The sequence below is a fragment of the Euprymna scolopes genome, chromosome 30 (assembly GCF_053919585.1).
Source record: "Euprymna scolopes isolate OS-2025 chromosome 30, ASM5391958v1, whole genome shotgun sequence".
Classification (NCBI taxonomy): domain Eukaryota; kingdom Metazoa; phylum Mollusca; class Cephalopoda; order Sepiida; family Sepiolidae; genus Euprymna; species Euprymna scolopes.
Genome location: NC_136511.1, coordinates 46578019 through 46605676, shown reverse-complemented (window position 1 = coordinate 46605676; position 27658 = coordinate 46578019). Strand labels below are relative to the sequence as shown.

The 27658-nt window shown below is 24.0% G+C and overlaps 1 protein-coding gene across 2 annotated transcripts in view; it reads right to left on the bottom strand.

The window, feature by feature from the left end:
* Positions 1-10996: 10996 nt before the first annotated feature.
* LOC145254787 (coiled-coil alpha-helical rod protein 1-like) overlaps positions 10997-27658 on the bottom strand; it is a 93794-nt gene continuing 77132 nt past the window's right edge. Inside the window, exons 18-21 of one of the 2 annotated variants that reach the window (XM_080113573.1) lie at positions 26542-26693; positions 25627-25765; positions 23673-23759; positions 10997-11238 (exon numbers count right to left, since the gene is read on the bottom strand). In XM_080113573.1, coding sequence (XP_079969699.1) covers positions 23674-23759; positions 25627-25765; positions 26542-26693 — 377 coding nt within the window. In that variant the 3' untranslated portion in view covers positions 10997-11238; position 23673. Of the gene's footprint in view, positions 11239-23535; positions 23760-25626; positions 25766-26541; positions 26694-27658 lie in introns of those variants that run through there. The other variant, XM_080113574.1, reaches the window with a different exon arrangement.

Below are 27658 nucleotides of genomic sequence, written 5' to 3'. Positions count from 1 at the left end.
AAAGCGAAAGAAATGGAAAAAGCAAAAGCGACTTAACGATTTTTTAAAACCTTTGTTTGTCTTCTTCAAACTGCAAGACATAAAAAAATGAAAATATCAAAAAAAAAGGTTATATTGTACGCATCCGTTTTTGGACTGATGATCTCCAAAAAAAAAATTTCACTCAATTTGATCGAATAGATTTTTTTTTTTTACAGCGGAAAAACACATTTTTATGAGAGCGTGTTGAAGTCGGCCATTATGAAATTTATTGAACACACCACGGGGAGATAACTCCAGTTAAAGCGCCAACACCCTCCCCATCTTTAATACTAGCTTTTCTTCCTAAACATCGAACTTTTTTCTCGGTATCAGAACAAATTGTTTTATCGCTGTAAAAAAAAAAAAACTACTTGATGAAATTAAGTGAAATTTTTTTTTCAGAGAACTTCGTTCCATAACGGACTTTTTTCGATATTTCATTTTTTAATGCCTTGGTTAAACTGCACAAGTACCCGTTTTTCTAGTACCTCGACGTAAACAAAAACATTAAAAAGTGTCAGAATCAGCATAATGGCGAAAACAAATTTTAACATTTATAATGAAATTTTATGTAACAATAAGATACATCATTTTGTTTTGTTGTTTTTGTTTTATTATGAGTGTGGCGATTTAACATGCGGGAGAAAGATTAAATCATCCATTGTTTAGCAATACGTGGAAATGCCCTTGTAAAGAGTGTTCTGGAAATATAGGGTCTGCCAAACGATTGTGAAAAATGGACCGCATGTTTCCGTGACGTCAGATTTGTGTTAACTATACGAACCATGGAAAAGCAGAAGCGGCTTAATGATTTTTTAAAACCTTTGTTTATCTTCTTCAAACTGCAATTAATAATTAATCTTTGTTATAATTTTTTTTAGGTTTTAAGATTTACCCAGTTTAACGATTAATAATATAAACATTTGTATATTAAATATGAAATACGGTTTTACTAAATATTCTTTTGGTTACCTACGGGCTTCCATATTTTGTCCGATAAAAAGAGACAAATAAAATATGAGGGGGAGGCTACAAAATGCTTAATATTTGTGCAATAATATTTTCAAATTGGTTTTAATCTGGCGATAAAATAGCTGACAAGAGTCATGTTTATATTAAAACTTAATATTTAAAAAATTTAAACACAATTAATTAAAAATCTATGTTGTAACCGAACATTTTGAAATAATGGAATTTTAATCGTTTTAATCTTTTAGATATTAATAAATTTTTACGAAGTTTCTTTTTCTTGGCAATTTAACTGATTATAGTATATATTAATTCGAAAAAAAAAACGCTATTTAAAAAAAAACATAATAATATTAAGTTTATATCAATTTTTTAATTGCAACTTCAAGGTAAATTTTTGTTCAATATGTGTGTTTAAATTTTTTAAAAATAAATATTTTTTTATTTATTTGAACTCTTATGTTTCATAATAAATAGAAATTTCGATAGATTTAAATATATTTTGTTTGAATTTCAAAAAAATAAATAGGGGGGGAACACGCACTAAAAAATATTTCCCCTCATATATTTTACGAAAACTGCATTTTATATGTAATTTCATTGTAAAATGGATAAGTATCGACAAATTCACGAAAATCTTACCATTAGTTGATTTTTGCTAGATTTATTAAACACGGGTATGTTTTCACGTTCGGAATATCTACTATATGGGAACGTTATTTTAAAGTGCCAATTATGTAAACACGATTTTCGTCTCGCAATTTCATTATTTTCGTTCGCTGAAAAACTTTTTTTAAATTATTACTGGTTTATTTTGCCCTTCTTTTAAATAGTGCAAAAATTATACTAATAATATTAATTTATAATAAAGTTACATCGTGTTACATATAGGGTGGGGTAATTCTGTGGTGAATTTTGGCAGTCCCTATGGAAATAATTGTTAGTATTTTAGAAGTATGTACAGTTGCAAAGACTATATATTTTTCTTGAATAAAGTCTGATAGAACTGGAGGTAAAGAACTGTAGAAAAAAGGAGGAAAAAAGAAATTCTTCACCGACTGATGCAATCATGTTTTTTAGGTATGAATTGTTTTTTTTTTTTGTTTTTTTTTTTTTTTTGTTTTTTTGTCTTTACAAAAGGAAGTAAATCCGTTATATTACTTAGTTCCGTAAATGTGATAATTTTACTCCATACATGTCTGATGTGACACAAGGTTATTTTGGAGGAGGGGTGGGGAGATTTAATCCAGTGAGATTCGAACGTTAATATGAAAGAAAAAAAAAGGAAAATATTAATTCTCGCTGTGCTGTTTCTTATTTTATTTTTGTAAGATACACACACACACACACACACACATTAAAAATATATAAATTCATTTGCGCAGGAATTACAGCATTCACCCACACCAAACCTAAACCTCTTGGGTCGAAAATCAAGATGCTTTCCTTTTCTTTTTTTTTTTTCTTTTTTTTTTTTTTGTTAAAAATATGAATTTTTGACTAATCAGGACTCGATTTAAAAATTAGGGTCTAATGTGTTTTATATAAAAATAAATAATTTTTATAAATTTTTGTCTGTCAAATAATTTACGCCGCTGAAGTACACATTTGCCGAATTGTTTTTTAAATGTGCAACAACAATAAGACGTGCCCGTCTGTATGCTCTGTAAAATAAATAACTCACAAAATAGCTTGTACATCAAATAATTAGAAATTTATTAAAAATAAAGAAAAAAATGATTGACAATGCATAGTTGTCCAAATGTCATTTGGGTAAATGTTACCTGACCCTACAACAGAACACCGACCAATCTAATTTGGGTTTTTTTAGGAGTATTCGAGGTCGCTGACAATGAATTTGATAATCAAACCCGTCGCAAATTTACTGTTTGCATGGTATAGATCCCTGGAACCTGGGACTATTTTACGCTATTTCACCGCCTTCAGTAGCGTTTTCTTACATGATGCGTTCGCGTTCGCATGCGCACGCGCGTAGTGAAGTGATTTATCACATCGCGAAGGAATTTTGTAGCGGACATTTGAAATAATAAAGTTTTTTAAAAAAATATGGTTCACTTTTTTTTTTCTTTTTTTTTTTTTGCATAGTTTTTAATGCTTTTTAATTGATCTAAAAAAGTTTTCACTAGTTTCCAAAACAATATTTTTTTATGTTTTCCGTTCTTTGGGGGGGGGTGATCAATTATAGAATTGTGTAGTTTAACAGGTGTTTCTGCAGTTTAATTAGCCGTTTTTTTTCCCCGTAAGTAAGGTGCCGACATTTACCGAGTAGAATACCGTTTAACATTTCACAAAAATTCTGTTTACATTGGGGAAGGGGCAGGGGTGGTGGTGGCGGTCGCGGCAATACAATAATAATGGCTGTTGTTATTTTCTTTTGTGATCAGGTAAGACTTGTTGTCACTCATATTCTAGGGAACACCTCCTGTTGTTGTCAGTGAGTGATCACTGCAAATAACTCGTGTGCCGTGTTTAATTTGTGCACTGAACCGCTTAATGATTGGATATTTTTAAGTGAAAAGGAAACGATTACTAAGGACACCAATAATTGAAAGTAAAAAAAGGGAGAAATGTTTTGAAAAAATAAATGAATAAAAAGAAAAATAAAGAATGATAAAAGAAAACCAGGAAAGTAATTTGAGAAAACGGTTCTGTTTGATTTTTTAAAGTTTCCAAAAAAGGATCGTTATCTAAGAACTGCCGTAATTACTTTGATGAAAGCAAGAAGAGCAACCGAGCATGAGTTCGAAAACATGATTCCAACCATTGCAACTACTGTCATATAATGAGGTCTTGAACGTGGCGGGAATTAGTATAAGCTGTCAAAGAGATCAAAGTTCAAATGTGATATGCACTGGAGTGTATTGGAGCCAAAATCCGAAGAACCGTACGACCTCCAACCTTTCTGAAAGCTTAATAAAAGAATTTACTTAATAAGAGAGAATCGAAATAGACGTTTTGTGTTTGTATTACTGTACACATAGATTCGAAAAAGTTGTCAAAAAACAAATATATAACAAATAAATGTTATCAAAGGCATGATAAGTTACTCTACTACCAAACTGGATATATTTTTTGTGTCTTTATTCAATGTAACATGTTTATTCAGCTCGAAAACCATACAGTGTTTTCCGATGTATTGGAAAATTCAAGATGGCGTCTGACTCCCTCTTTAACACGGTAAGTTTGGGAAAAGGTGTTATAAATAAAAAACTGGATAAAATACTGTTAAAAACTCGCTCAATATATGTTACCGTGACATAGCTTGACATATATTCGGTGGTTTTTTAATAGTATTTTGTCTAGTTTATTATCTATAACACTTTTTCCAGAACTTACTGCATTAAACAGAGAGTCGGGCGCCATCTTGAATTTTCCAATACATCGGTAAACACAGTATGTTTTTCGAGCTGAATAAACATGTTACATTGAATAAAAACACAACAAATATATCCAGTTTTGTAGAAAAGTAACTTATCTTGACTTTGATAACATTTATTTGTTATATATTTGTTTTTTGACAACTTTTTCGAATCTATGTGTACAGTAATACAAACCCGACGTTTTAATATGTAAATATTCAAAATGACCAATAGTCAATTTATGCGTAAAATCATGCTACCCCCCCCCGCAACAGTTGATCCCCCCCTCCCAATGCTGCTTGTTATTGTTTTCTTTTCGTCTTTGTCTCTGACTTACAAATATAAAAAACAAATAAAACAATGCAAACTCACAAAAGAAACACAACTGTGTACATCTCATATTATGGTATCTGTTCGGTGCACAGTAAGAGATTAATAGGGATTAACAGAGATTAGCAAGCACAAGAAAGCAAAAAGTGAACCTTCCCTTAATGTGTCCTTTAGTTCTCACATTCCATGAGCAATGTTTCTGACAAAGGGGGAAGAATAGCTATTTTGGAGGTCAGAATCTATTCCATCTAACACTTAGCTAGTTTTTTTACTTTAAAGTAGTATTTTTTTAATTCTTAGCTCCTTACATCAAATAGCTTCATGCCTTGTCTGAAGCAATTTCCATGAAAAAAAATACATCTACTTCAGAAGTTTTCTAAGAAACTACTGAGTAGATCTGGCTGAATTTTTTTTTTTTTTAACCTTTATGATAAGAATCAGTGAACTAAGTATTATAGTATCCATTTGATGTACGGTTAAAGATTAATAGGTCTTAGTATTAATACAAAAATGAACCAAAATTTAACTATAGTTCAGATTGATATAAAGCACTCATTTTAAGTCAATGGGCTATAACTTTTGCAATTTTTAACAGGCTAAGTCTTTGTTTTGTTTTGTTTTTTTTGTGTAATTTGATGAAAAATAACAAGCGAAAAAATAGAAGTGTTAGATAAAGGAACTTGGAAATCATGCACACACACACAAATTCCAAGTTAGCAGAGAACAAAGAAAATACCAGGTCGGACTTTATACACACATATTGACCTCTGATGGAACAAAGAGATCCAGATTGGACTTTGTACACACATATTGACCTCTAATGGAACAAAGAGATTCAGGCCAGACGTGTACACACATATAGACCACTGATGGAACAAAGGAAGAAATTGTCAATAAAAGCAAGATATGATTCTATTTCCGTTTGATGACAATCGGTTTTCTTTTTTTGTTGCCGACTATCTACTAGTTGGCTAGTTGTGTACCAATCCCAAGAAGTTGTGTACCAATCCCAAGAAGTTGTGTACCAATCCCAAGAAGTTGTGTACCAATCCCAAGAGTGATTGGAGCCTTCTATCATATCTAAAATGGACACAATGTTCAACAAGCGCCGCTGTACAACTCATGCTCTCTACTGATCCAAGTTATGACAACGGGACCATTGCCAGCACCCTCAAAATGCATCACTGAATTGCCATGGTGCCAGGGTGATGAAAACAAAGTTTCCAACCACTTGATTCAACTTTTTAAATAGTAAGTAAACGTCATTTATCATTAGGACTTTATTTTTAAGCAATATACCAAATTTTACAAGTAAAATGCTCTCTCGTGAAAAAAAAAATTATCGCTAACCATAAAGAAAAAAGTCAATTTCAGAAATTTCCAATATGGTTCATAGGTCTAAAAGTGTTGTTCATTTTGTAATTAGCAGGTATGTATCTGCTGTATCATTATTTTCATGGCAAGTGCTCGTCTGAGCTCCAATCTGGCCCGACTTTCATGAAAAACTCTCGTCTAGCTGAAACCAGTATTAATAATTTCCCCCACTTCTATCTGTGCCTAAACCTAAACGTAGATTCTATGAACAAAGCTTCTTTTTTAGAATTGCATGCCTGTGGAACTGTGTTCCATTTTTCTGCTTTCCAACTGACTACAATATGGCCGTTCAAGTCCAACGTGAATAAGTTCTTGATGAGACATTCCCTTCAGTAATCCAATTTACCAAATTTCCACTACTAACGATTATTACAACATTTTCCCATCGACTACTGTACGCTCGTCGAGTAGCCTCCAGGCTTTTGATAAGTGGTGACTCCTTTGTAAAAAAAAAAAAAAAAAAAAAAAAAAATCGCTGAAACATTAGATGCAAAACCAAAACTCCAAAAACCATCTCAGAGAAAAGATGGAAGAGGAAAAATGTGTTGAAAGCAAAAAGCAAAGAAATGAAATAAGTAAAAAGAGGATGAAACCTTTTTGAAATCTTCAGACAAAAAGACACCTCATAGTCAGTGGTCAGTTTCTGAACAAATCAGACACTTTCTTTTTTAAATTTAATAAAAATGTGAATTTAAAAAAATATTTATCAAATATATTCCCAAAGTCATGTAAGTTGATCAAGCAATGTTATTTTTATAAAGTCTTTTTCTTCAAATGCAGTTTGAAGTCGATCTGACACTGTCCTGGTTTCTAAGATGTGTCCAACATCTCATAATGTTAGAAATGTCATCTGCATCATTTTTATTTAAATGTAATAAAAAATATGAATTTATAAAATGTTCACATTTTTTTTAAATGTTTGTGGCATGCATGTATATCATGAAAAAGACATTTTGTCACAAAAAAAAAATGAAGAAATAAAATTAAATGAAAAGATGAAAAATAAAATTATTGAATTTTTTATTTTAAAATTAAAAAATATAATTTACATATGTTCGCACTCTCTAGAATTTTTCCATTTAAATAAAAATTTTAAAAAAACGTGAAATCAAAATATAATATTATACATTTTTTTTTTAAGTTTCCATTTTTATTTTTTTTTTAAGTTCCATTTTTTTATGTAATCTGATTTCGTATTTAGGTTGAAATTTGTTTTTGTTTATTAAGACTTTTTCACCCCAAATAAGGAACAGTGTCAGTTTGACATAAGAGCTATTATTTGGGACAAATTTTGCAGGGATACTATGTATGGAGTTAAGTAGTATGATGTATATTCACATTACACTTGAACTTCTGCATGTTAGCACAGCCAGAGAAATAGGGACTCAGAAAAGAATTCCAAAGTCTAACAGTTCAAGGAAGAAACTATTTGAATAGAAGGCTTTCCAGCATCTAGGAATGTCTACAGTGTAGGGGTGGAATTTTGCTGCTTACTGTTGTTTTACTGCATTAAGATATACACAGCTGGAAAACCAAGGAGCATTCTGGACAGATAAAAATAAGTGAGAATTGACCTCTTGACAAAATCACCTCCCTCTCCCAACTCCCATCTCAAAAGAGGTTATAATGCTTGGGAGGATGCATCAACAAAGACTGAGCGGAATCATACCTCATTTCACACAAAAGAAAAGTTTCTATTTAGATAAAAGGTCGATTTTTAACTTAGAGAAAATTCAGAGACAAAAAAAAAGTATTAACCAAGGCCAAAAGGTAGGGGAAATCAGGAAACATGCAGGACAGGCACAAAAATAAACAAATTTTCGAAAGAGGATGTAATGCTGTAACGTTACACAAAAATTTACACATGGAACCCACACGTTGTAGCAAAGTACGTCGCAGGGAATAGAAGACAAGTAATAACTCAACTCCTTTTTTTTTTTTTACGGCAGCATTTATTTACGGGTACTTCCCAAATAAAATGTGATTCTGAATGTGCTTGTTTTCTCTGGCGCCTGTCCTTTCAAACATTGTTTTGAACATGCTCCCTAACGTGCTCTCGAATGTACTCTTCTGTTTGTGCACACATTCTTTCTTTATACTCTTCTTTTTTTTCCCCCCTACCGTGACGTAATTTGCACACCACTTGGCATTTGCATATGTGAGTTCACACTCTGATCCAATGCCAGGGAGGGTGAACTGAACTTCATTTTGTACAAAAGAAATGTCCCTCTTTAAACACAAGATCAGTTTTTTAATGAGGGGAAACTCTAACTCCCCAAAAGGGGAGCACTCTGTGTTAAATAATATCCTTTATATTGATATATAAATATTTAGTGCTTCTTTGTTATTGTAATCCCACAGCGAAAAATGAGTTTACATTAAAAAAAACAATAACTACTTATTATTTTTGTCAACTACAAAAATAAACAATCTTATCTACCTAATTGTCATATTACAACTAGTTAAATATTTCTGGAATAGTGCATAAAACACGTATTTCCATGATTCAACGAAAAAATGATTTTGGCCATGTTTGTTTTGTCACGTGCGACATAAACACAAGGGAAATAACTCATAGTATGATTTGGTCTAAGTTTTGGAAAGTTTTCAAAAAATGAATTACCTCCCCTACTAATGTGCGTGCTCTTTAGTTATTATTAGGGCTAGGACAACAGAATATTCTTTTCATTGTTTTGATACTCGAGTATATATCTGTTGATATCTTATTTGTTTTTATATAGAGTGATGTAGTTTTCGGTAGATTAATGGTGTCTGTGTCAGATATATACTTGAGAGTTAAAACAAGAAGGAGAATATTCTGTTGTCCTAGCTCTAGTTATTATATAAGCTAAAACTGGTCATTTCTTCGAAAACTATTTTCTTTAATAATTAATTTTTTACCTCATCATTTTTCATAATTTTTGGATATTTTCATTACTGGGACATGACAAAAGTAAATACCATTGGTTTCATTTGAAATTCAATTGTTCAATTTTCTAATTTCGCTACAATAACAAAGAAGAACGAAATATTGTAGTATGGAGTTTAGAATGATCTCCCTTGCATAGTGTTTATGTTTGCCCAGAACGAAAGATGGCAGATTGGACAAACACACTTGGTATCCATGACTGGATTTATATTACTAACAAACGAACAACCTGGATTGAAAAAAAAAAATAGAAATTGCCTCAGTCTAGAACGATTTAAAGTCACTGAACAAGGATAGAAAAGATGAAGTGTAGTATCAGAACAGTTACTACACTTTGCTTCTAGTCAAAAGGAAGAAAGGTCGGCTCTCCAGCATGGCAGCCCCTCTTTTCTAAAATGACGCTAAGGACATATTCTCAACTGCCATGAACATAGTCGGCAAACTAATTATGAACACAGGTGATTGGTAATCAGATTCCCCCATATTTGCAGAAACAATAGTACCTTCCAACGATGCTACCTTCTGACAACAAATGTGGCAACATTCTGTATGACAGAAACTTGCATGTTTTTTTTTTAAAGAATTCACTAGCAATTAAAATAAAATGTTCTTTTTTTTTTTGCGAATTCATTAATTTAGTTAAAATAATATATTTTTTAAGAATTCAGTAGCAATTATAATGAATTTTTTTTGAAGAATTCACTGGCAATTAAAATTAAAAAAGATTTTTAAGAATTCACTAACAATTAAAATAAAATGTTCTTTTTAAAATTCACTAGCAATTAAAATAAAATGTTCTTTTTAAAATTCACTAGCAATTAAAAGAAATTTTTTTGAAGAATTCACTGGCAATTAAAATAAAAAAATTGTTTTTAAGAATTCACTAGCAATTAAAAAATAAAATAATTTTTTAAGAATTCACTGGCAATTAAAATTTTTAAAAGGTTTAAGAATTCACTAACAATTAAAATAAATATTTTTAGAAGAATTCAGCGGCAATGAAAATTTTAAAAAGATTTTTTAGAATTCACAAGCAATTAAAATTTGTTTTTTTGCGAATTCACTAACGCAGTTAAAATAAGATGTTTTTTGAAAAATTTACTGGTAATTAAAATTTTAAAACATTTTTAAGAATTCACTAGCAATTAAAATAAAAAAAAATTTTTTTAAGAATTCACTAGTAATTAAAAGAAATTTTTTTTTAAGAATTCACTAGCAATTAAAATAAATATTTTTGGAAGAATTCACTGGTAATTCAAATTAAAAATAGATTTTAAGAATTCACTAGGAATTAAAAAAATTTTTTCCTTTGCGAATTCACTAATTCAGCTAGAATAAGATGTTTTTTTAAGAATTCACTATCAATTAAAATAAAAAAATCTTTAAGAATTCATTAGCACTTAAAAGTAAATGTTTTTTAAGAATTCACTAGCAATTAAAATAAAATGTTTTTTAAGAATTCACTGACAATTAAAACAAAAATTTTTTTTAAGAATTCGCTGGCAATTAAAATAAAAAAAATTTTTTTAAGAATTTGCTGACAATTAAAATAAGATGTTTTTTTAAGAATTCGCTGGCAATTAAAATAAAAAATATTTTTTAAGAATTCGCTGGCTATTAAAATAAAAAAAAATTTTTAACAATTCGCTGGCTATTAAAATAAGATGTTTTTTTGTTTTTGCTTTTGATTATAATTGATGCCATCATTTATGTAGGTTGAAGAGCACTTAAGAATAAGGGTTAATTGGATGGAATGATATCTTGTTGAAAGGTGAAGGATTTTAAGAAACGATTTGAAGAATTAATAGTTGGTTGTTTTGTTTTATGGCATATCAACTCTTTTCATTCATTTATATCACTCCTCTTTTTTTAATTCACCACTTATGAAGTTTGAAAGCCACTTGAGGATGATGGTTAATGAGATGGAATGATAGTTAAAAGGTGAAGAATCTCGTGAGTTGGTTGAGGATTATTAACGGAATGAACTAAGTTGTGGGACGGTATTTGACACAAATCTATTGATATAGGATTTGAAGATGACCATGTTGTAGTCGCCAAGGAAGCATTTCATATTCAATGTGTTTCACACATGGGAAGCGCTTGCAACAAAACTCTGTTGAAAATTTGCCCAATGCTAGACGCACAAAGAAAAAGAAAAACAGCCAAAGAGATGCTTCAGCAGTCGGACTGATCCATCTGGATAAGGAACGTATGCTTTATTCGGTGTCCAAATCACTGCAAATAGAAACAAAAAAAACAATCCTTCCATTACATTTTTGTAAATCTTTTCCAACAAATTACAAACTACTTATAAAACTGAAATATCTACGGTCTATTAATACATATAATAATATGTAGTCTATAAATATATACAATATATAGTCTATTAACATATATAATAATATGTAGTCTATTAACATATATAACAATATATAGTCTATTAATATATACAATATATAGTCTATTAACATATATAATAATATATAGTCTATTAATATATACAATATATAGTCTATTAACATATATAATAATATATAGTCTATTAACATATATAATAATATATAGTCTATTAACATATATAATAATATGTAGTCTATTAACATATATAATAATATATAGTCTATTAACATATATAATAATATATAGTCTATTAATATATATAATAATATATAGTCTATTAACATATATAATAATATGTAGTCTATTAACATATATAATAATATATAGTCTATTAACATATATAATAATATGTAGTCTATTAACATATATAATAATATGTAGTCTATTAACATATATAATAATATGTAGTCTATTAATATATATAATAATATATAGTCTATTAATATATATAATAATATATAGTCTATTAACATATATAATAATATGTAGTCTATTAACATATATAATAATATGTAGTCTATTAACATATATGATAATATATAGTCTATTAACATATATAATAATATGTAGTCTATTAATATATATAATAATATATAGTCTATTAACATATATAATAATATGTAGTCTATTAACATATATAATAATATATAGTCTATTAACATATATAATAATATATAGGCTATTAATATATACAATATATAGTCTATTAACATATATAATAATATATAGTCTATTAATATATACAATATATAGTCTATTAACATATATAGTAATATATAGGCTATAATATATACAATATATAGTCTATTAACATATATAATAATATGTAGTCTATTAACATATATAATAATATATAGTCTATTAATATATACAATATATAGTCTATTAACATATATAATAATATGTAGTCTATTAACATATATAATAATATATAGTCTATTAATATAAACAATATATAGTCTATTAACATATATAATAATATATAGTCTATTAACATATATAATAATATATAGTCTATTAATATATACAATATATAGTCTATTAACATATATAATATGTAGTCTATTAACATATATAATAATATATAGTCTATTAATATATATAATAATATATAGTCTATTAACATATATAATAATATATAGTCTATTAATATATATAATAATATATAGTCTATTAACATATATAATAATATATAGTCTATTAACATATATAATATGTAGTCTATTAACATATATAATAATATATAGTCTATTAATATATATAATAATATATAGTCTATTAACATATATAATAATATGTAGTCTATTAATATATATAATAATATGTAGTCTATTAACATATATAATAATATGTAGTCTATTAACATATATAATAATATATAGTCTATTAACATATATAATAATATATAGTCTATTAATATATATAATAATATATAGTCTATTAACATATATAATAATATGTAGTCTATTAACATATATAATAATATATAGTCTATTAACATATATAATAATATGTAGTCTATTAACATATATAATAATATGTAGTCTATTAACATATATAATAATATATAGTCTATTAATATATATAATAATATATAGTCTATTAACATATATAATAATATATAGTCTATTAACATATATAATAATATGTAGTCTATTAACATATATAATAATATATAGTCTATTAATATATACAATATATAGTCTATTAACATATATAATAATATGTAGTCTATTAACATATATAATAATATGTAGTCTATTAATATATATAATAATATATAGTGTATTAACATATATAATAATATATAGGCTATTAATATATACAATATATAGTCTATTAACATATATAATAATATGTAGTTCATTAACATATATAATAATATATAGTCTATTAATATATACAATATATAGTCTATTAACATATATAATAATATATAGGCTATTAATATATACAATATATAGTCTATTAACATATATAATAATATGTAGTCTATTAACATATATAATAATATGTAGTCTATTAACATATATAATAATATATAGGCTATTAATATATACAATATATAGTCTATTAACATATATAATAATATAGAGTCTATTAATATATACAATATATAGTCTATTAACATATATAGTAATATATAGGCTATTAATATATACAATATATAGTCTATTAACATATATAATAATATGTAGTCTATTAACATATATAATAATATATAGTCTATTAATATATACAATATATAGTCTATTAACATATATAATAATATGTAGTCTATTAACATATATAATAATATATAGTCTATTAATATAAACAATATATAGTCTATTAACATATATAATAATATATAGTCTATTAACATATATAATAATATATAGTCTATTAATATATACAATATATAGTCTATTAACATATATAATAATATGTAGTCTATTAACATATATAATAATATATAGTCTATTAATATATATAATAATATATAGTCTATTAACATATATAATAATATGTAGTCTATTAATATATATAATAATATATAGTCTATTAACATATATAATAATATGTAGTCTATTAACATATATAATAATATATAGTCTATTAATATATATAATAATATATAGTCTATTAACATATATAATAATATATAGTCTATTAATATATATAATAATATATAGTCTATTAACATATATAATAATATATAGTCTATTAACATATATAATAATATGTAGTCTATTAACATATATAATAATATATAGTCTATTAATATATATAATAATATATAGTCTATTAACATATATAATAATATGTAGTCTATTAATATATATAATAATATGTAGTCTATTAACATATATAATAATATGTAGTCTATTAACATATATAATAATATATAGTCTATTAACATATATAATAATATGTAGTCTATTAACATATATAATAATATATAGTCTATTAACATATATAATAATATATAGTCTATTAATATATATAATAATATATAGTCTATTAACATATATAATAATATATAGTCTATTAACATATATAATAATATGTAGTCTATTAACATATATAATAATATATAGTCTATTAATATATACAATATATAGTCTATTAACATATATAATAATATGTAGTCTATTAACATATATAATAATATGTAGTCTATTAATATATATAATAATATATAGTGTATTAACATATATAATAATATATAGGCTATTAATATATACAATATATAGTCTATTAACATATATAATAATATGTAGTTCATTAACATATATAATAATATATAGTCTATTAATATATACAATATATAGTCTATTAACATATATAATAATATATAGGCTATTAATATATACAATATATAGTCTATTAACATATATAATAATATGTAGTCTATTAACATATATAATAATATATAGTCTATTAATATATACAATATATAGTCTATTAACATATATAAAAATATGTAGTCTATTAACATATATAATAATATATAGTCTATTAATATATACAACATATAGTCTATTAACATATATAATAATATATAGGCTATTAATATATACAATATATAGTCTATTAACATATATAATAATATGTAGTCTATTAACATATATAATAATATATAGTCTATTAACATATACAATATATAGTCTATTAACATATATAATAATATGTAGTCTATTAATATATATAATAATATATAGTCTATTAACATATATAATAATATGTAGTCTATTAATATATATAATAATATATAGTCTATTAACATATATAATAATATGTAGTCTATTAACATATATAATAATATATAGTCTATTAATATATATAATAATATATAGTCTATTAACATATATAATAATATATAGTCTATTAATATATATAATAATATATAGTCTATTAACATATATAATAATATATAGTCTATTAACATATATAATAATATGTAGTCTATTAACATATATAATAATATGTAGTCTATTAACATATATAATAATATATAGTCTATTAACATATATAATAATATATAGTCTATTAACATATATAATAATATATAGTCTATTAACATATATAATAATATGTAGTCTATTAACATATAGATTAATATATAGTCTATTAATATATACAATATATAGTCTATTAACATATATAATAATATGTAGTCTGTTAACATATATAATAATATGTAGTCTGTTAACATATATAATAATATGTAGTCTATTAATATATATAATAATATATAGTCTATTAACATATATAATAATATATAGTCTATTAATATATACAATATATAGTCTATTAACATATATAATAATATATAGTCTATTAACATATATAATAATATATAGTCTATTAATATATACAATATATAGTCTATTAACATGTATAATAATATGTAGTCTATTAACATATATCATAATATGTAGCCTATTAACATATACAATAATATATAGTCTATTAACATATATAATAATATGTAGTCTATTAATATATATAATAATATATAGTCTATTAATACATACAATATATAGTCTATTAACATATATAATAATATGTTGTCTATTAACATATATAATAATATGTTGTCTATTAACATATATAATAATATATAGTCTATTAACATATATAATAATATATAGTCTATTAACATATATAATAATATGTAGTCTATTAATATATATAATAATATATAGTCTATTAATACATACAATATATAGTCTATTAACATATATAATAATATGTAGTCTATTAACATATATAATAATATGTAGCCTATTAACATATACAATAATATATAGTCTATTAACATATATAATAATATGTAGTCTATTAATATATATAATAATATATAGTCTATTAATACATACAATATATAGTCTATTAACATATATAATAATATGTAGTCTATTAACATATATAATAATATATAGTCTATTAATATATACAATATATAGTCTATTAACATATATAATAATATGTTGTCTATTAACATATATAATAATATATAGTCTATTAATATATACAATATATAGTCTATTTACATATATAATAATATGTAGTCGATTAACATATATAATAATATATAGTCTATTAATATATACAATATATAGTCTATTAACATATATAATATATAGGCTATTAACATATACAATAATATATAGTCTATTAACATATATAATAATATGTAGTCTATTAATATATACAATATATAGTCTATTAACATATATAATAATATATAGTCTATTAATATATAAAATATATAGTCTATTGACATATATAATAATATGTAGTCTATTAACATATATAATAATATATAGTCTATTAATATATACAATATATAGTCTATTAACATATATAATAATATGTAGTCTATTAACATAAATAATAATATGTAGTCTATTAACATATATAATAATATGTAGTTTATTAATATATACAATATATAGTCTATTAACATATATAATAATATATAGTCTATTAATATATACAATATATTGTCTATTAAAATATATAATAATATGTAGTCTATTAACATATATAATAATATATAGTCTATTAATATATACAATATATAGTCTATTAACATATATATTAATATGTAGTCTATTAACATATATAATAATATATAGTCTATTAACATATATAATAATATGTAGTCTATTAACATATATAATAATATATAGTCTATTAATATATATATAATATATAGTCTATTAACATATATAATTATATGTAGTCTATTAACATATATAATAATATGTAGTCTATTAATATATACAATATATAGTCTATTAACATATATAATAATATATAGGCTATTAATATATACAATATATAGTCTATTAACATATATAATAATATGTAGTCTACTAACATAAATAATAATATATAGTCTATTAATATATACAATATATAGTCTATTAACATATATAATAATATGTAGTCTATTAACATATATAATAATATATAGTCTATTAATATATACAATATATAGTCTATTAACATATATAATAATATGTAGTCTATTAACATATATAATAATATATAGTCTATTAACATATATAATAATATGTAGTCTATTAAAATATATAATAATATATAGTCTATTAATATATACAATATATAGTCTATTAACATATATAATAATCTGTAGTTTATTAACATATATAATAATATATAGTCTATTAATATATATAATAATATATAGTCTATTAATATATACAATATATAGTCTATTAACATATATAATAATATGTAGTCTATTAACATATATAATAATATATAGTCTATTAACATATATAATAATATATAGTCTATTAATATATATAATAATATATAGTCTATTAATATATACAATATATAGTCTATTAACATATATAATAATATGTAGTCTATTAACATATATAATAATATATAGTCTATTAATATATACTATATATAGTCTATTAACATATATAATAATATGTAGTCTATTAACATATATAATAATATGTAGTCTATTAACATATATAATAATATATAGTCTATTAATATATACAATATATAGTCTATTAACATATATAATAATATGTAGTCTATTAACATATATAATAATATATAGTCTATTAATATATACAATATATAGTCTATTAACATATATAATAATATATAGTCTATTAACATATATAATAATATGTAGTCTATTAACATATATAATAATATATAGTCTATTAATATATATAATAATATATAATCTATTAATATATATAATATAGAATCTATTAATATATATAATATAGAATCTATTACTATATATAATATATAGTCTATTAATATATATAATATGTAATCTATTAATATACATAATATGTAGCCTATTAATATATATAATATGTAATCTATTAATATATATAATAATATGCAATCTATTAACATATATAATAATATATAGTCTATTTATATTTATAATAATATATAATCTATTAATATATATAATAATATATAATCTATTAATATATATAATATATAGTCTATTAATATATATAATATGTAGTCTATTAATATATATAATAATATATAGTCCATTAATACATATAATAATATTTAGTTTATTAACATATATAATAATATATAATCTATTAATATATATAATATATAGTCTATTTATATATATAATAATATATAGTCTATTAATATATATAATAATATGTAGTCTATTAACATATATAATAATATGTAGTCTATTAATATATACAATATATAGTCTATTAACATATATAATTATATATAGTCTATTAACATATATAATAATATGTAGTCTATTAACATATATAATAGTATATAGTCTATTAACATATATAATAATATATAGTCTATTAATATATACAATATATAGTCTATTAACATATATAATAATATGTAGTCTATTAACATATATAATAATATATAGTCTATTAATATATATAATAATATATAGTCTATTAATATATATAATAATATATAGTCTATTAATATATACAATATATAGTCTATTAACATATATAATAATATGTAGTCTATTAACATATATAATAATATATAGTCTATTAATATATACAATATATAGTCTATTAACATATATAATAATATGTAGTCTATTAACATATATAATAATATGTAGTCTATTAACATATATAATAATATGTAGTCTATTAACATATATAATAATATATAGTCTATTAATATATACAATATATAGTCTATTAACATATATAATAATATGTAGTCTATTAACATATATAATAATATATAGTCTATTAACATATATAATAATATATAGTCTATTAATATATACAATATATAGTCTATTAACATATATAATAATATATAGTCTATTAACATATATAATAATATGTAGTCTATTAACATAAATAATAATATATTGTCTATTAACATATATAATAATATATTGTCTATTAATATATATAATAATATATAATCTATTAATATATATAATATAGAATCTATTACTATATATAATATATAGTCTATTAATATATATAATATGTTATCTATTAATATATATAATATATAGTCTATTAATATACATAATATGTAATCTATTAATATATATAATAATATGCAATCTATTAACATATATAATAATATATAGTCTATTAATATTTATAATAATATATAATCTATTAATATATATAATATATAGTCTATTAATATATATAATATGTAGTCTATTAATATATATAATAATATATAGTCCATTAATACATACAATAATATGTAGTTTATTAACATATATAATAATATATAATCTATTAATATATATAATATATAGTCTATTTATATATATAATAATATATAGTCTATTAATATATATAATAATATGTAGTCTATTAACATATATAATAATATGTAGTCTATTAACATATATAATAATATATAGTCTATTAACATATATAATAATATATAGTTTATTAATATATACAATATATAGTCTATTAACATATATAATAATATATAGTCTATTAACATATATAATAATATGTAGTCTATTAACATATATAATAATATATAGTCTATTAATATATAAAATATATAGTCTATTAACATATATAATAATATGTAGTCTATTAACATATATAATAGTATATAGTCTATTAACATATATAATAATATATAGTCTATTAATATATATAATAATATATAGTCTATTAATATATACAATATATAGTCTATTAACATATATAATAATATGTAGTCTATTAACATATATAATAATATATAGTCTATTAATATATATAATAATATATAATCTATTAATATATATAATATAGAATCTATTACTATATATAATATATAGTCTATTAATATACATAATATGTAATCTATTAATATATATAATATATAGTCTATTAATATACATAATATGTAGCCTATTAATATATATAATATGTAATCTATTAATATATATAATAATATGCAATCTATTAACATATATAATAATATATAGTCTATTAATATTTATAATAATATATAATCTATTAATATATAATAATATATAATCTATTAATATATATAATATATAGTCTATTAACATATATAATAATATGTTGTTTATTAACATATATAATAATATATAGTCTATTAATATATATAATAATATATAATCTATTAATATATATAATATATAATCTATTAATATATATAATATATAATCTATTAATATATATAATATATAGTCTATTAATATATATATGTAGTCTATTAATATATATAATAATATATAGTCCATTAATACATATAATAATATGTAGTTTATTAACATATATAATAATATATAATCTATTTATACATATAATAGTCTATTAATATATATAATAATATATAGTCTATTAACATATATAATAATATATAGTCTATTAATATTTATAATAATATATAATCTATTAATATATATAATAATATATAATCTATTAATATATATAATATATAGTCTATTAATATATATAATATGTAGTCTATTAATATATATAATAATTTATAGTCCATTAATACATATAATAATATGTAGTTTATTAACATATATAATAATATATAATCTATTAATATATATAATATATAGTCTATTAATATATATAATAATATGTAGTCTATTAACATATATAATATATAATCTATTAACATATATAATATATAACCTATTAATATATATAATATATAACCTATTATATATATTATATGTAGTCTGTTAATATTAAGTTGAGAAGAAAGTCCTTTCAGAACATTTAATTTTGATTTCAAATAAGTTTTCATTATGATACCTTTACTTTTACTTAATATATCGTCTTTCGCTCTATCTAATTGTTTGAATTTAAAAGCTAAAAACCTCAAGAACTTTCTTGTCAACCAGATATATATAATAGTCTCTGTCATTCTCTCTCTATATATATATATATATATATCCCCCTCTCGTAAAAAAAAGTTAAAGAACCCTAAAAAAAAAAAAAAAGTCTACACGTATGCTGGTTTTTCTGTTTTGTCTATACTTATTTGTAGACAACGGATTTTCTTAATTATATATATTTTGTTTTTCTCGACTTCATCTCCTCCCCTTTTTCCATTCTCATTCGTTAATTTAATGCAACTTACCGACGAGATCTATTGAAAAGTGTCGGTCGAAAGGTTAACCTCTAGATCCCTTAATTTTTTTACATGAAATTTCATATGGATCCTTTTTTATTCGATGTTTTTTTTTTACCTATAATTCTTTTTTAGTCGATCTGTCTCTATACAATTTCCCGTTTCTCTTTTTTTTTTTTTTCTTTCTCACCCATGATGACTCCATTGATACTTTTCAAAGCAATATATATATATATATATATATATATATATATATATATACACACACTTATTTGAGTGGATTAAAGAAATATTGAAGGAATTCTTTAGAGACATCAAGATAAATGAAGCTCAACATGTAGGGTGGAGCTTATAAACCCCTCCTCCCATCAATGTTTTTTTCCTTATTGAACTGACAAATAAATTTATATACACGAATATATGCGTTTTATATATATAATTTTCTTGACATGAAAAAACTATAACTTTTCCATTTCCATTAATTCATTGTAGTTCTTCTCTCTAATAAGATTAGAAAAAACTTTCTTATGAAAGGAATAAATCTTGAATTTGGTTTTGAGAAAGAATTTTTGGTCTGATGACAGTCTCTCTGAAAAAAGGCACTACAGAAATATGTAGCCAATAGTACTTATCAGTAGACATACTATATATATATATATATATATATAGTAAGTTATGAAATATATATGGCAATTAAGCTACACAGAATATTCCGAGTTTCATATGAATCCTAGCTTGGATGAAACACGGAATATTCTGTGTAGCTTAATTGCCATATATATTTTATAACTTATTACCTAGCTCTACCTACGTATTGAGCACTGTTGAAGTAAATACTTAAAGTTTACGCATAAATTTATACTTTCATATATTAATTCATGTGATTAAATGAAGTAATCATATATATATATATATATATATATATATATATATATATATATATATATATACTATTATATAAAAAAAATCTTTGTGTGTGTAAATTCGCTCCCTATAGACTCCATAATGACTGAGCTGATTTTTATGAAATTTTACACACATGTACTTTATGTATCAGGCAGTGTTCTTAGATAGGTTTCAAATCAGGATGTCTTCGATAAGTATCAATAATCAATAATCGGATAGAAGGAACGGATAATTTTCACCAAAGTTAACACCTTATAAAGCCTTACATCACAAGTGCATTTGAGGAAGTTTGATTACCACACAAGCAGAAAGGCTGGGCATATAAAATCAACGGTAGGTTCTTTGATATGACAGAGGTGCATTTGAAATGAATATTTCTATTTTAAGCCCAATTGAACCATGATATTTGACTTTTGCATTTAAAGCTTTAATTCAAACAATTATATATAAAAATAATTTTATAAAATCAACAATAGGTTCTCTACAGTGCAATGTAGACTATAATGTATTGTGGAGGACTAAAAAAAAAAAAGAAACAAAAGAATCTTGGAATGCAACTAACAGGAAAACATATCTGGCATGAAGGCTGTGTGTAGAAGAAATAAACAACTGACTCTATTGCTAAAAAAACATCAAGTTCAAGAGGGAATTACCGATGCAAGAGCAACCAACATCAAAGACTGTTCAATGGAATTAGTCTTGCCCTGATTTAACTGGCAATTTAATATTTTGCTAACATTCATAACTAACTTTAATCTTGGTCAACAAAGCTGAAACACTTCGGCTCTTATTCAGTGTTATTTCTGAAATTATAGAAATGAATTTCTTACTGTTTACACATTTAATTGATTTTTTTTTTTCATCATGTTAAAATGTTGTCTTTAAATATTCAGAAATAAACGTTAAAATCCCTTTTAAGAAAAAAGGGAAATTCTGAGAAAAGGAAAAGGAAATAGACAAACAAAACTATACACCAAGACATTTTATTTTTATTTATTTATTTACGTTTTTTTTTATTTTTTGTTTGAACTTTTTTTTATAGAGTTTCTTTTTTTATTACCTCTTCGCATAAGATTGGAACGTATGAAGGCGTATGAATTTTATTAATGTCGCCACAGGTATCAATAAATAAGATAAAATAACTCATGTGAACAATATTCTTCTGGTTACATAAATTAATTTTTCAAAATGGCTATAAATTATTATTATTTATATATAAAAACAATAAGAAATCAATAAAAATTTGTTGCCTTAAGAGAGTGACTCATCCGAGGAATCTTCAAGAATGGCAGTGGATATCTGTTTCATGTCTTTCAGTAGCACATCTATTGGAGTGTCTGCAATTAATATATTTTAGATCCAATTTAATTGACAATCAGTGGCAATTTTGATTTAGTGGCGGGCAATGTTGCCTTTTATAATTTGTATTATTTGGATTCTTCGGATTACTGTTCTCATCTTAAGTATTATTTTCACAATGTTTCAACCAATGCAACCTTTGACTTTCTTCAGGTATATCTTGTTGATGTTGGGAATCTTTTGGCCAAACTTAGAGATCTGTACAAAATTTTGAATGGTAGTTGAAATAATCTAAATGATATCAATACAATGTTTCAACCAATGCAACCTTTGACTTTCTTTAGATGTATGTTGTAAAATTCAGGAATCTTTTAGTCCAACTCAGAGATCTTCATGGAATTTCAAATAGTCCGAATAATCCAAACAATGCAAATCCTCATCTCAAAATTTGTACTTTCAAGCATTTCCTTTCAATTAAAAATATTGCTTTGGTTTGTATTCAAAAATAGCTATATTAAACAAGAAAGCAACGTTAATATGTGTACTAACAAGAAAGCAACATGTATTAAGAAAATTGCCTCATATTATTGTAACATATCTGCATGAAATTAAAATATTTTAGCTTTAGTTTATTTAGGAATTAATCATGACTTGCGCTTTTGGGGGAATGTGAGCCACATTGTGTTAAAAATGTTGCTTTGGTGAGCATTTTATTATGTTATTTTTATTATATTTTATTATGTTGTATTTTTTAGCATTTACTTTGGATTAAAAATTGCTTCAGGTTGTACTGTAACAATTGTTACATCAACATTCATTAAAAAAATTGCTTCCGATAGTATTGTAATGGTTGCTATATTAACATTTATTCTCAAAATTGCTTCAGATTGTACTATAACAATTACTACATCACCATTCATAAAAAAATTGCTTTAGGTTGTATTGTAATAGTTGTTATGTTGAAATTAATCAAAAAATTGCTTTGGACACTCTTGTAAGGGTGGCTACACCAACATGCATAAATAAAATTGCTTCAGATTGTATTGTAACAATTGCTACGTTAGCAAGATAATGTTGCTTTCTTGTTTTCTTTTGTTCATTTTTTTTTTATTTTACAAGGGAATCACCACTTATAAAGGCTTAGAAGCCACTCGAGGATAAGGGTTAAAGTGTACAGTGGTCCAGAGAACAATATAGTAATCGTTAGAAATGTAAATTTGGTAAATTGGATTACTTAAGGGGAACAGCTCACCAAGAACTTGTTTACATTGGACTTTAAGATGGCCATATTGGAAAGCAGGGAAACGGAAGAGAGTTCCACAGGTGTGCAGTTCAAAGAAAGAAGCTTTGCTCATGGAATCTACATTTAGGTTTAAGTACAGATAAAGAGTGGGGGAAATTATTGATAGTGTTTTCAGCCAGACAAGTGTTTCTTGTGAATGTTTGGCGCGAGAAGGACCATAGATTGGACCTCAGACGAGCACTTGCCATGAAAATAATGATAAAACAGAGACAGGCTCGCAATATCTCTTCTGTGAGAAAGAGGTTGCAGGGAAGAGAAACGAGCATTTCCCACTAGGCTACGAAGTCTATTCTGGACTCTGTCAAGGCAGGATAAGGTCTTAGAAGTGGTTGGGAGAGGACAATAAAGGGAAAGAGTTGGCAGCAACATAAAACAAGAAGATTAAGAGGATGGTATAAATAATTAACATAAATAAAGAAGAAAGCAAAAATATGAAAACATAGAATATAATAAAAATGATAATATAGGGTTCAGAGCTGGGAGCGGAGTGAATAGGGGGTGCTCATTCATTGCTGAGACGCACCGGGTCGACTTGCTAGTATTGTTTAAATCAATATTGTTACAATGTTTGTTCAGAGGAGTTGAATTTTAGATATGCTAACCTTCATCTTCTAAATTCCTGCTGGAAACATCTGGAACCGATGCTGCAGGTTGTCTGTCCGCAATAGGGATTGGATCTTGTAGCGTTGAAGGATGATCAAACCTTAGTTTTCCTATGAGACCTTCTTGCCTTAAAGTGGCCTAAAAAAGAACAAAACAACATTGTTGCAATATACTTAGATCGTCATTTAAAAATATTGACAGAATATATTTATCACCAGTAAAACCATTTTATTCCGACAAAAAAAGAATTAATTATTATTGTTAATATTATGTATTCACTAGTAGTTTTCACACAGGTTATCATGACAACGGAAAAAGTCAACACTAAACTTGGATGTACAAACATGGTTATTTATAAGGTGTTCACAGATGGCTGATCCATAGATATTATTCAAAACATCACAGAGAACAATAAGGTAGAAAAAAATTACTAACGAAAAACTTTTTTCAACAAAGTTTAGATGAAGAAAAAAAACATTGTCCAACATTTCGAATTACGTTCGTCACGTGACCTAAGCAAGAGAACTTAATTATCTCCCCTGTCAACTTTCACTTTTTTTAGTAAGCATAATATAGTGATTTTGCTTTCTTTTAGAAATTTCTTTTTTCATCAATAATTATTTTTCTACCTGATCGTTTTTCATAATGTTTTGGATATGTTACTATTTGAGACCTCACAATTATATAGGCACCATTTATTTTACTTGAAATTCAATATTTTTTTTCATTATTATAATATAGAAGCACCAAAAATTAATTTCTTTTTCTGTATAAGTTTAAAAAATGGGCAAACAAAATAAAAATGCTAAACTAAAATGACTTCACTGATTCCCGGGCAACACCGGTTAAGTACAACTATTTGGGAATATAAAATGCAATCAAATAAAAAAAAAAAAAAAAGAAGAACAAGTTACCATCATAAGATTTCTTTCTGATTCCACGAGCCGGAGTTGGTTGCGCGTTTCCATTAATTGGCTCTGAAAATGTTCCTCCATTGTTTTCTGCTGCTCAGCATGGCATGTTTGTTGACGTTCTTGTTGCCGTTCCGCATGTCGTAATGAAATCTCTATTATAAAAAAACAAAAAAAAAAGCAATATAATAAATCTGATAAAATTATTCAAGATTAGTGTGGTGATGTATGGGAGTGAAACCATGTCAGTGAAGGTTGAGGACATGCGTTGCATGGAGAGGAATGATATGTGAATAATACAGTGGATATGTAATGCGAGTCTTAAAGACAGGCTCAGAGCTAAAAGTGATTAACTGCCGAAAGGGATTTACATGTAATGCAAAAATGAACACAAATATAACCAAATTAATTGTCATTTTTTTTTTACATGGGAAGTCACCACTTATCAAGGCCTGAAGGCCATTCAAGGATAAGGGTTAATGAGTGTAAAGAATTCTGACTATAAAAATATTGGGGAAACCAGTGCCAACAATAGAATCTTTGGAGATGATGATGATGATGATGATGATGATGATGATGCCCTTTTTATTCCAGTTGATAGCAGTAACAATGACCGCCATGTTGACAATAATGCAATCAATTTTGGACCTCAATTCTGTGTGTCAACAAGGTCTTATTGTTAATCATGACTAGGGCTGTGACAACAGCATATTCTTTTCATTGTTTTGACTCTTGAGTATATATCCATCAATATCTTATATGTTTTTATATAGACGGGTGTGATTCTTGGTTGATTAAGTGTGTCTAGCTGCGTCGGATATATACCAGAGAGTCAAAAGAATGAAAAGAATAATCTGTTGTCACAACCTTCATCATGACATTTGCAAAAATTATTTTTTGTTTGAATAAAATGATTTGACAGGGAGCGATTTGGTGTTTGCTTGCTGAAGTTGGGGTTAATGCTGAAAAAAAAAATTGGCAAAAAGCATTCATTCTTACTCAACAGGCTAAAACGTTTAGTTCTTTATATCTTTTTTCTGATATTTTTTTTTATTATTAGCTGCTCTCCTTTAACAACTACAAGATGCTCCTCCAACCACAGATATCCATGACAAATAAC